General features: G+C 43.6%; 1 protein-coding gene across 1 annotated transcript in view; it reads right to left on the bottom strand.

The window, feature by feature from the left end:
- FYB2 (FYN binding protein 2) overlaps window positions 1–13,434 on the bottom strand; it is a 102,228-nt gene that overhangs the window by 72,413 nt on the left and 16,381 nt on the right. The window contains exon 4 of the mRNA XM_030205638.1: window positions 12,185–12,227. Coding sequence (XP_030061498.1) covers window positions 12,185–12,227 — 43 coding nt within the window. The remainder of the gene's footprint in view (window positions 1–12,184; window positions 12,228–13,434) is intronic.

Below are 13,434 nucleotides of genomic sequence, written 5' to 3' on the forward strand. Positions count from 1 at the left end.
GGGTGGGATACCGGTATCGGAAATGGTATTTCAAGCGGACGAGTCGGAGAAACTTACTGACTTCACGGTAAACCTGGAGGACGTAATGGGGCAGTTTGGCAAACTGAAGAGTAGCAAATCTCCTGGACCGGATGGTATTCATCCTAGAGTACTGATAGAACTGGAAAACGAGCTTGCGGAGCTACTGCTAGTGATATGCAACTTATCCTTAAAACCGAGCGTGGTACCGGAAGATTGGAAGGTGGCCAATGTAACGCCCATTTTTAAAAAAGGCTCCAGGGGAGATCCGGGAAATTATAGACCGGTGAGTCTGACGTCGGTGCCGGGGAAAATGGTAGAGGCTATTATTAAAAACAAAATTACAGAGCACATCCGAGGACATGGATTACTGAGACCAAGTCAGCATGGCTTTTGTGTGGGGAAATCTTGCCTGACCAATTTACTTCAATTCTTTGAAGGAGTGAACAAACATGTGGACAAAGGGGAGTCGGTTGATATTGTGTATCTGGATTTTCGAAAGGCGTTTGACAAGGTACCTCATGAAAGGCTACAGAGGAAATTGGAGGGTCATGGGATAGGAGGAAATGTCCTATTGTGGATTAAAAACTGGTTGAAGGATAGGAAACAGAGAGTGGGGTTAAATGGGCAGTATTCACAATGGAGAAGGGTAGTTAGTGGGGTTCCTCAGGGGTCCGTGCTAGGACCGCTGCTTTTTAATATATTTATAAATGATTTAGAGATGGGAGTAACTAGCGAGGTAATTAAATTTGCTGATGACACAAAGTTATTCAAAGTCGTTAAATCGCGACAGGATTGTGAAAAATTACAAGCGGACCTTACGAGACTGGGAGACTAGGCGGCTAAATGGCAGATGATGTTTAATGTGAGCAAGTGCAAGGTGATGCATGTGGGAAAAAAGAACCCGAATTATAGCTACGTCATGCAAGGTTCCACGTTAGGAGTTACGGACCAAGAAAGGGATCTGGGTGTCGTCGTCGATAACACACTGAAACCTTCTGCTCAGTGTGCTGCTGCGGCTAAGAAAGCGAATAGAATGTTGGGTATTATTAGGAAAGGTATGGAAAACAGGTGTGAGGATGTTATAATGCCGTTGTATCGCTCCATGGTGCGACCGCACCTTGAGTATTGTGTTCAATTCTGGTCGCCGCATCTCAAGAAAGATATAGTAGAATTGGAAAAGGTGCAGCGAAGGGCGACTAAAATGATAGCAGGGATGGGACGACTTCCCTATGAAGAAAGACTAAGGAGGCTAGGGCTATACAGCTTGGAGAAGAGACGGCTGAGGGGAGACATGATAGAGGTATATAAAATAATGAGTGGAGTGGAACAGGTGGATGTGAAGCGTCTGTTCACGCTTTCCAAAAATACTAGGACTAGGGGGCATGCGATGAAACTACAGTATAGTAAATTTAAAACAAATCGGAGAAAGGTTTTCTTCACCCAACGTGTAATTAAACTCTGGAATTCGTTGCCGGAGAAAGTGGTGAAGGCGGTTAGCTTAGCAGAGTTTAAAAAGGGATTGGACGGATTCCTAAAGGACAAGTCCATAAACCGCTACTTAACGGACTTGGAAAAATCCAAAATTCCAGGAATAACATGTATAGAATGTTTGTACGTTTGGGAAGCTTGCCAGGTGCCCTTGGCCTGGATTGGCCGCTGTCGTGGACAGGATGCTGGGCTCGATGGACCCTTGGTCTTTTCCCAGTATGGCATTACTTATGTACTTATGTATATATATATATATACACACACACCTGACTATAACATCTGAGGCTGTCATAGAGGTTGGCGAGTACTATTTTTATTCACATTTGGGGGGGGGGGGGGGGGGGAGAGGGGGGTCATCCCTGAATCCCTCCAGTGGTTATCTGGTCATTTAGGGCACCTTTTTGTGTCTTGTCAGAAAAACAGGTCTAGACCAAAGCAAAGGTTTTTGCCCTAGACGTTTTGGTTTTGCTCCACTATGGCTGTAAAGTGTCCAAGTGTTAGGCATGCCCTAATCTCGCCTTTGAAATGCCCCGACATGCCCCCTTGTGATTTGGATGCCCTGCAGGATGAAACATCCAAGTTGCGATTTGGACATCCTTGCAAAACGGTGAAATCCAGGGGCAGGGAAACCCATATTTTCGAAAAAGATGGTCATCCATCTTTCGTTTTGAAAATACCGTCGGAAATGTCCAAATCCTTAAATTTGGATGTCCCTCGATTTGGACGCACCTAGACATGGACGTTTCTGACTTTCGGCAATTTTCGAAACCAAAGACGTCCATGTCAAAAACGTCCTAATGCAAGCCATTTGTATATGGAAGAAGCCAGCATTTGTAGTGCACTGGTCCCCCTGACATGCCAGGACACCAACCGGGCACCCTAGGGGGCACTGAAGTGGACTTCATAAAATGCTCCCAGGAACATAGCTCCCTCTACCTTGTGTGCTGAGCCCCCCCAAAACCCACTACCCCCAACTGTACATTACTACTATAGCCCTTACGGATGAAGGGGGGCACCTATATATGGGTACAGTGAGTTTGTGGTGGGTTTTGGAGAGCTCGTTGTTTTCTCCACAAATGTAACAGGTAGGGGGGGTATGGGCCTGGGTCTGTCTGTCTGAAGTGTACTGCAGTACCCACTAAAACTGGTCCTGGGACCTGCATGCGCTGTCATGGACCTGAGTATGACACCTGAGGCTGGCACGACATATTTTAATTGTAGACGAATAGGCCTTAAAGATTTTTTTCTTTATTTTATTATGGATTTCCTAAGTGTAATGCCGATTGCATATTCACAGTGTGTAGTGAAATGTTGAAATATATTAATAAATAAATTAATAAATAAATAAATAAATAAATAAAAAGATTTGTTTTGAGGGTGGGAGGGGGTTAGTGACCACTGGGGAAGTAACGGGAGGTCATCTGGTCATTTTTGGCACCTTTTTGTGCCTTATTAGTTTTTAAAAAAACACGCCCGGTTGAAAACGTCCAAATGTTCATCAGGGACTTCCTTGTTGTTTTTCGATTATTGGTCAAAGATGTCCAAGTGTTCGGCATGCCCCCAAGTCCCGCCTTCGCTATGCCTCCGACACGTCCCCTTGAACTTTGGACGTCCTTGCGACGCACTGCAGTTGGAGATGTCCAAAATCGGGTTTCCATTATACAGATTTGGACATCTCTGGGAGAAGCACATCCATCTTCCATTTTATGTAGAAAGATGGACGTCCTTCTCTTTCGAAAATGAGCCCATTAGGCTCAACAAGAAAAAAGAAGGGGTACCTTAGGTTTTGTGAGGGGGCCATTTGAATTTTGCTTGCAGGTCTTTAGATATCTACTACACTAACATAAATTGAAAGGGGGAAAAGTATTCTCCCTGTGTGACAATATGCGTCATTCACTGGTCACCTCCTATAAACAACAAGTCTGTGTCTAATAATCTAAAAGCTAACTATCACTGAATCCTTACTTTAACCTACATAGTTTCCCCCAAACGTTTCAAGTAGAAATGTCTTCACCACTCAATCACTTCTCAACTGCAACAATGAAATATTGTCATACTTTTTCCCACAAAAACACAATATTTAGGCTTTTCTTTAAAATTATAGTTTGCCACTTTTCCAGCAGTCAATGACTTTTCCTTCCATAGGATGTACACAAATAACCAAAGGGCCCTGTTTACTAAGCCACGTTAACCATGTACATGCCGACAATAGCCCTATAGGCACCTACGCAGTTAGCGCGCACGCTAATTGTAGGAACATTAAAAACGCTAACGCGCCTCAGTGAACAAGGCCCAAAATCTTTAAGCTGTACACCCCTTGTAAACAGTTGAATTTCTGCTGTTGAGGTTGTTTTTTTATCTCTTCCTATTGAAATGCATTCCTCCTGGAAACCATCTAGACTCATCACCTAAAATTACAGATACATATAACACTCTCTCCCCCCCCCCCCCCCCCCCCCGAACTCCCAATCCTAATTACTTTATGTATATGATAAACTGGAATTTTCATCTTTATGACGACAATTTGTTTTAGTGAGAACTTGTTTTTCAAGAACTAAAGGGACAAACAATCAGAAATTCTTTCAGAATAACTTTATATCCTTAACAACATTTGCAGAAGAAAACAAAATTCCTAATAGAACGAAAAAAAAAATCAATTTTAATAAAGCATTCAGCCCACAGTGTAAACACTTTATAACTATAGAATTTTATAATGTTAATAAAACTGTTAGAGTTCAGAAAAGTTCAAAGTCTTGCTTGGTGGACTGCTAAAGATAAACACATTTCTAGAAAATTTACAATGTGCTATAAACACCGTTCACCCACTGAAGGGTGTTTTGCAACTAGAAATATTGTTTTTCTCCTTCCTGGTTGCTTTTATAATTTTATACGCTAAATAAAATGTGAAGTTATATTCCAATCACGTGCAGCATGCCAAGAAATTCTGTTTGAAATTATATCCCCCCCCCCCCCCCCAGACACTGCTGAAGATCGAAATGTGACCAAACAGCGAGTTAGAATGGAGAGCAGTTGAGTAAAAAATACATCAGCTGGAGAAGCCAGGCCAGGAGGCGAGACCTGACCCAGTAAGTGCAAGATGGACTTCTCATGAAGCTACACGTTGCAGTACAAAGCTCGGAGAAGCAAAGAAATTAAGGGGTCTATTTACTAAGGTGTGCACAGTTCCTTTTTTAAGCCCTTTTTTGGGGGGCCAAAAATGGATGTGCAGCAAAATCAAAATTGGCGCGCGTCCATTTTGGGCCTGAGACCTTATCGCCACCCACTGACCTAGCGGTACATAAGTACATAAGTATTGCCATACTGGGAAAGACCAAAGGTCCATCGAGCCCAGCATCCTGTTTCCAACAGTGGCCAATCCAGGTCACAAATACCCGGCAAGATCCCAAAAATGTACAAAACATTTAATACTGCTTATCCCAGAAATTGTGAATTTTCCCCAAGTCCGTTTAATAATGGTCTATGGACTTTTCCTTTAGGAAGCCATCCAAACCTTTTTTAAACTCTGCTAAGCTAACCGCCTTTACCACATTCTCTGGCAACGAATTCCAGAGTTTAATTACACGTTGAGTGAAGAAACATTTTCTCTGATTCGTTTTAAATTTACTACATTGTAGCTTCATCGCATGCCCCCTAGTCCTAGTATTTTTGGAAAGCGTGGGCAGATGCTTCACATCTACCCGTTCAACTCCACTCGTTATTTTATAGACCTCTATAGGTCTCATTTGTTAACTGGGCGGTAATGGTCTACACGCATACAATGCCGATTACCGCCTGGTTAGTGCCACATGCCAGAAATTTTCCAGCGCGCTTAGTGAACGTGCGTAAAAAATGAAATTACCACTTGGACCATGCGGTAGCCAGGTGGTAGCTCAAAACTGATGCACATAGGACACACGTACATGCCTACATGGCTTAGTCAAAGGGTCCCTTAGAAAGAAAACGGAGAAGGGACATTTTCCTCATGACACAAAGGAATACATATTTATTACATTTGTTGTAGAAAGCAGGAAGGGTGCTCTCTGTAGACAGGAAAAAAGTAACTATCAGGACTATCAAGTCATTTTTCTTCTCTCTTGTTCAATCAAATGTTTCAAGAAGAAAAAAGTAGGAAGGGTGAAAGGCTTGTTGAGATTTTTTTTTTTTTTTGGGGGGGGGGGGGGGAGGGAGTGGCAGCAGAACAGAGGAATACAAAAGAGAGGTGAAGGCCAAGGTTGAGGTAACCTTAAATTCAAGAGTAAATTAGGGGCCCTTTTACTAAGTCGCGTAGGCGCCTACATGTGCCCAATGCGCGCCAAAATGGAGTTACCGCCTGGCTACCGTGTGGCCCTTGTGGTAATTTCATTTCTGGTACACGGCCACTACGTGTGTCCAAAAAGATTATTTTTTTATTTTCTGCTGTGCGTAGCAGATGCACGTCAAGTGGCTTTCTACACGCATACGTCATTACCGCCCAGTTAACGCGCGAGACCTTACCACTAAGTCAATGGCTGGCGGTAAGGTCTCGGACCCAAAATGGACACACATCAATTTTGATTTTGCTGCACATCCATTTTTCGGCAAAAATAAAAAAAGGCATTTTTTTTTTTACAGGCACGCTGATTAATGAATCTGCGTGTGCCCAAAACCCACGCCTACACTAGCGCAGGCCATTTTTCAGCGCACTTTAGAAAAAGAACCCCTTAATTTTTCTTTTGCAAAAGAAAAAGTATCTTGTTTTAATATAGCAAAAATAGTCCAACACACAGGGACTCTTTTACTAAGCAGGCACACGCCAAATCGACACTATTAGCGCACGGCCATTTACTGCCCCATTGAAAAAAAAAAAAAAACCCTTTCCCCAGCAGTGCTATAAAATGGCCCAGTGCATGCCAATTTCATACGTCCAAACTAGCGTGGGCCACTTTTTACCGCAGCTTAGTAAAAGGGCCCCAGAATGCACGAAAACATTCCACATCAGTTCTGCCATCTGCGCATGCTAAGCTCATTTCTTTTGTATATTTTTGGAGGGCCTATGTCAGGGGCAGAGAATGGGCATGAATGTGCTAATCAGCTAGCACACTGACATTATGGATGCTGTAACCAGTTACCATGATAGTAATGTGGTAACCCTTATCGCCTCCTAAATAGGTGGTCATTGCTGCTATGCTAATTTTTTTTAATGACTTGCAAGAACCAGCGTATAATCTGATGAGTAGGGGCACTTTTCGTTAGTGAAAATTAATCATATCTTGAGTTCCTGAAGAAGTTTTATGAAACGCTGCAGAGTTGGACTCGTTATGATTCTACTAATGAAGGCCAAACAGAGAGGGTATACAGCATACATAGAAAGTATATAAACAAAAAAAAGCAACACTGGGCCTTCAAGACTGAGACAACAGGAGTATTTTTATTGACAATTGACCCGATACGGGCCGTGTTTCGGCGTGAAACAACGCCTGCCTCAGGGGTCAGGGTTTAGTGATAAAGTGTATGTCCAATGCCTCTGAAGACCAGGGCTTTTTTTGAGGGGGTACTGAGTACCGGCACCCTTTACATTGTCTGCTAAAATTGACCCATGGACCCCAAGTTTTAATGAAGGAGCTAAGACTCTACACACCAATTCTGCCTTGTCATAGGTTCTGTGACTGGTTGCAGGGGGCCTGGCTATTGTGGGGTGGGTCCCCTCAGTGATCACCCCACCCCTGAAGGGTGGCCTGGCATTTGAGTACTGGCACCTTTTTTGCTAGAAAAACACACTGCTGAAGACAAATAAGGAAAGTCTATGAAATCAACCCTGACCTGAGGCAGGCGTTGTTTCACGCCAAAACACGGCCCGTGTCGAGTCAATTGTCAATAAAATACTCCTGATGTCTCAGCCTCGAAGGCCCAGTGTTGCTTTTTTTTTTTTGTTTGTCTACTAATGAAGGCAACATATCAAAGCATAGGAACGTTGGAACGCTGAGACATAGAAACAACAGGAATCGCTCCAAAGTGAGAAACGAAGCACTGGAGTGCTGCTTGATGAAGCAAAAAGCTGCGAATCCGAACTGAATATCGTTCGGGTGTATGCACACACCCGACCACATTACGTTAAGTGCCTAGAACTATCATTATTGGTTATAGTTGTAATTAGTGAAAGGAAAAGTTGATTGGATATAGAGATAGCACACAAATGTGATTAAGAACGTTTGAAAGTAGTATATTTTCAACTTTTTTGAAAATTGTGTGCATGAGGTTTTATGGAGTGACAGGATTGACCTAGTAATTACATTTTGAGGGAGGTGAAATGTTTTATTATTATTTAAAATCAAAAAAAAGAGCAATGGTGTGTATTTGCTCATATAAAATTTAAAAAAAATGTATGGAGAGGTTCTATGATCGAGAAACTTGTCCACCCTTAGAGGCGTAATTCACTTTGGTGTAGCCTCGTTTGGGAGAGTTAATACTCTGAGAACTTCCCTATCACTATCAAAAATTTTTATTTTCAAACACTTTTTCATATATTTTTTCCACTGGTTTTCTGGGTCAATCCTTTCACCGTTTTGTCTCCTTTAGCTTATACTCTGGTTCTTGCAAGTCATTTTTGAGATTTTTACCACAGATTGTTTTGGGAATCAATTTTTTAAAATGGCCACAAATGCAAGAAATAATAATAAAAAAAAAGCTCTCTTTTTGAAGGCTGCACTAGAAATGGGATTAGGGCACGGACAGAGCTTGAGTAAGGGCGCTCTAAGCCCATTTACTATTAACTTCAGGCCGTCTGTGGAATTTTGTGGCCAATTTTATTTATTACATTTGTACCCCACGCTTTCCCACATATTGCAGGTTCAATGCGGCTTACATAATAAATACAATTACAAAGTTTAAAGGAGTGTAAAAAATGTAACGAAGGATGCTATACTGGAGAAACAGGCCAGATGCTTAAGACAAGATTCAACCTGCACAGACATCACATGAAAATAGCCTGTGCCAGTTAGGCCCCCACCCCTGTGGGCCAACACTTTACAAGACCAGAACACTGCACCAGTAATTTCACAGTAAGAATCCCGAAAGGTAACTTTAGAACAACACAGGAACGCAAGACATTTGAAGTCAGAATGATTAAATATTTTGACACCCAACAGACAGGACTTAATAAGGATCTGGGTTTTCTAGCCCATTACAAACCATAAAGTTGTATTTCTCTGTTTATCACCCTCCTCTCACCTACCCACACCCATCCTATTAGAATATCAATGAAATGCTTTGATGTCCCCACGCATACCCCCACCCTCCCACTCTGTCAGACAGTCAAAGTAATGCTTTGATGTTTCTCTTATATATACTATCTGCTACCACATTTGCTTATTTCCGATCTGACGAAGGGCAACCTTCAAAAGCTAATCAAGAAATGTATTAAGTTATGTCCAATAAAAAAGGTATCATCTTATTTTCTTTTCCATGTTTTATTTTGTTTGATTTCTATTGATAAAGTTTAAAGGAGAAATTACAAATTGTAGTAAATGTAATAGTTATGAGGTTTGAGAAAATGTGAGTTAATAAAGATGCAAGCAAAGATGGGATAACAAAAGAAAAAGATAGGGAGGGGTAGGGAGTAGGAAGGATGGTAAGGAAAGATAAAGGGAATAACAGTCATCAGGATCAGAAACAGTGGCTGGGTTTAAAAGTTTAAATACAGTCATTTGAGTATGCTTTCTTAAAGAGGTGGGTTTTCAACATTTTCCTGAAGGATAGATGATCATTGATTTTCCGGATGGATCTTGGCAGAGTGTTCCAAAGCTGGCTGCCGAAGGAGGAGAAACTGGACGCATAGGAGGTCTTACATTTGCAATTTGGGAGGTGTAAATTAAGATGGGTGCAAGACGACAATGGTCTGTTTCTGGCTGGGAGGTCGATTTTGTTTTATAACTTCCATTACATGGCATTATGGGGCCCTTTTACAAAGGCGTGTAAGGGTCTACACTCATGCGTCAAATCAGCATTACCACCCGGCTAGCACGTATGCCTGGCGGTAATTCAGAGTTTGGCACGTGCAGAAAACCCACAGTAGAAAATAATTTTCTAGCATGGGGGCATTCCTGGCAGTTGGGGCACGCTGGACAGTTACCGTACGTGTAACATGTAAACCCTTACTGCTAAGTCAACGGGTGGCATTAAGGGCTCAGGCCATAAATAGATGCATGCTAGAGGACATGAATTGAGGTTGAAGGGGGGCAGACTCAGGACTAATGTCAGAAGTATTTTTTCACGGAGAAGGTGGTGGATATGTGGAATGCCCTCCCGCAGGAGGTGGTGGAGATGAAAACGGTAATAGAATTCAAACATGCGTAGGATAAACACAAAGGAATCCTGTTTAGAAGGAATGGTTCCGTGGAATCTTAGCGGAGATTGAGTGGTGGCGCCGGTAATTGGAAACAAAACGGGAGCTGGGCAGACTTCTACGGTCTACGCCCTGATCGTGACTGAATAGATAGGGATGGGCTGGAGTGTAAATTTTAAGGGGCTTCGATGTTAGCTTCAGAACTTAGTACAAGAACAGTGCAGGGCAGACTTCTACAGTCTGTGACCCGAGAAAGGCAAGGACAAATCACATACCATGTAAAATGAGTTTATCTTGTTGGCCAGACTGGATGGCCCTACAGGTCTTTATCTGCCGTCATTTACTACGTTACTATTTGTTACTCTTTGGGGTTCTACATGGAATGTTGCTACTAATTGGGATTCCGGAATCTTGTAACTCTTTAGGATTCCAGAATCTTCAGAACTTAGTACAAGAACAGTGCTGGGCAGACTTCTACGGTCTACGCCCTGATTGTGACTGAATTGATAGGGATGGGCTGGAGTGTAAATTTTAAGGGGCTTCGATGTTAGCTTCAGAATTTAGTACAAGAACAGTACTGGGCAGACTTCTACGGTCTGTGCCCTGAGAAAGGCAAGGACAAATCAAACTCGGGTATACATATAAAGTATCACATACCATGTAAAATGAGTTTGTCTTGTTGGGCAGACTGGATGGACCGTACAGGTCTTTATGTGCTGCCATTTACTATGTTACTATGTTTTAATTTTGCCACACGTCCATTTCCAAGCCCAAACCCCCACCTTTTTTCTCCAGAAGCGGTGGAGAAATGGTCCAGCGCACGTCAATACATGCGCCCAACACTACCGCAGGCCACATTTTGGCACACCTTTGTAAAAGGACCCCTGTGGGACTTAGGGCTGTATTTATTAAAGCCTAGTGCATGGTAATGGATACTGGCATACGCCAATGTCTGTTCATGGGTGCTAACCTTTAGTAAACATGGACTTTAGGGCACTGTTTCCCCAAGTCCGGTCTTGGAGTACCCCTTGCCAGTCAGGTTTTCAGGATATTCACAATGAATACTCATGAAAGAGGTTTACATATAATGGAGGCAGTATATGCAAATCAAGTTCATGAATATTCTCCGTGGATATCCTGAGAACCTGATTGGCAAGGGGTACTCCAGGACCGGACTTGGGAAACACTGCCTTAGGGTCCTGGTTCGAGGGAAATAGCAAGGTGATGTCCAGGCGGATCGGACAGCAAGACAATTGGCTATGGCTGAGACAATGAAAATATGTGACCTATCTTGGTCAAATGCTCAATCCTATTGCAACTTTACCATCCTCTAAAATTTAGTATACTATACCTAAAGTATCTTTATGCTGTATTACTTAGGGACTCTTTTAGTAAGTTGTGATAAAAAGAGCCCTATGCTAATGGCGGGGCTTGTTTTTGCTGCACGCTGAGGCCCCTTTTTACCATAGTAGGTAAAAACACCAAAAAAAAAAAAGACGTGGCCATGTAGGTGGCGGTAAGGACTCCCACACTAGCCCAGCTGCCCAATTACCACCAGGTAACCCCCCGCGGAAATATTTTTTAAACATTCCCGCTAGCACCAGAAATGCCAAGTGCAGGGGCTGAAACTACCATCAGCATCCACGTTAGGCCGGCGGTAGCTACAAATTGGCGTACGGTAAGCCCGTGGTGGGCTTACAGCTACTCAGTGCGTTTTTTCTAGCGAAAAAAGTGCCGGTACTCAAATGCTAAGCCACCCTTCAGGGGTGAGATGATCACTGAGGGACCCACCCCACAATAGCCAGGCCCCTTGCAACCAGTCACAGAACCTATGACATGGCAGACTTTGTAGATAGAGCCTGAGTTCTTTCATTAAAATACGAGGACCATGGGTCAATTTTAGTAGACAATGGAAAAGCTGCCGGTACTCAGTACCCCCCCAAGTCCCCCCCCCCTTAAAAACGCAATGCTGCTACTTAGTAAAAGGGCCCCTTAATGCTTAGTCCAGTGGTTCCCAAACCTGGTCCTGGAGACACCCCAGTCAAGCAGGTTTTTCAGGATATCCATAATGAATATTTATGAGAGAGATTTGCATGAGGTGGAGCCAGTGCATGGAAATCTCTCTCAAATATTCACTGTGGATATCCTGAAAAATCTGCTTGACTGGGGTGCCTCCAGGACCAGGTTTGGAAACCACTTGCTTAGATAGGTTGAAATCTGATGAACCCTTGAGGGGGAAGGAGATAGGCACTTCTGCTTGATCAGATCCACTGCCTTCTGGCCACGTGAAGCTACTGTGTCCTTCTAAAAGAGATTCGTTCTGATCCCTCCAAAGATTGCAGAGCTTCTACTTACTTTTCAGGAGCCACGTAATCACTTTCCTGAGCACCTACACCCTCTATAAAAGTGATTAAAAAATAATTTTAGTGCTTCTACATACTTTTCAGGATCCATGCAATCACTTTCAAGAACACCTACACCCTGTATAAAATGATTTTAAAAATAATTTTAGTTTCTCAGATTAATGCTGTTTAGAGACGGAATTTACCCAGGATATGCATTCTGTGGCGATCTACTCTGCCACAAAGTTCCCTTTTTAGCAGCTTCTTTTAATACAACCCCACCAATTCTGCATTAGCAACTCAGTGGGCCTTTTATAAAGGCTCCATAGCAAATTATAGCGCGTGCTAAAAATAATCGCGCACTAAGCGCTAGACACACCCATGAATTCCTATGGGCATCTCCAGCATTTAGCGTGTGCTAAAAACACTACCGTGCCTTCGTTAAAAAAAACAAAACCCTGAAAAGGAAGAAATTAACTGAAGATGTCAAAGTGAAATAGTTCCATGTTCAGTAATTAATTTGACATTCTTAAAGAAAGACTGAGAGGCAGGATAAGCACATACACAATGAGGGTAACTCTGTAACAGTGTGTCTATATTTAGGTATGTTTTCTGTAAAAGAAAGTAGTTACCTACTTGCCTTTCTAGAACACTAGTGTAACTGGCTTTATACATGCGAATGCAGTTATGCCTGCCAGGACCGCTGAGACTGGGCCAGGCCTGGGCAAGGCTGCCCCGAGGTCGCTGCCGCCGCTCCCCCCTCGAGTTCACCAATGCTCCCCCCCCTGAGATCGCCGCAGCCACCTCTCCCCCCTCCACCTCCCCCCCCCCCCCCCGAGGTCGCCGCTGCTCCCCCCTCTGTCCGCCACCGGGCCGGGCCCCCTGCATTGAAATCGCAGTCTCACCTCGGTGAAAGCAGCGCTGCAGGCAGCAGAACACCTCCCGTCGGCCTTTCTTCCCTCCTTGTGTCCCACCCTCGCGGAAGTTACGTCAGACGAGGGCGGGTCACAGAGAGGGAAGGAGGGCCGAAGGGAGGCATTCTGCTGCCTGCAGCGCTGCTTTCACGGAGGTGAGACTGCGATTTTAATGCAGGGGGCAGACGGTCGACAACGGAGGGCAGGTGGGACTGCGGCACCGGGCCCCCCTTGGAGGCCCAGGCCCTGGGAATTTTGTCTCCCCTGCCCCCCTTCTCGGCAGCTATGATGCCAGCTAGCGCTCACGTCGATATATTTATATTATTCTCTGCACTGACTCTGCCAACCT

Source organism: Microcaecilia unicolor, chromosome 6 (assembly GCF_901765095.1).
Source record: "Microcaecilia unicolor chromosome 6, aMicUni1.1, whole genome shotgun sequence".
Classification (NCBI taxonomy): Eukaryota; Metazoa; Chordata; class Amphibia; order Gymnophiona; family Siphonopidae; genus Microcaecilia; species Microcaecilia unicolor.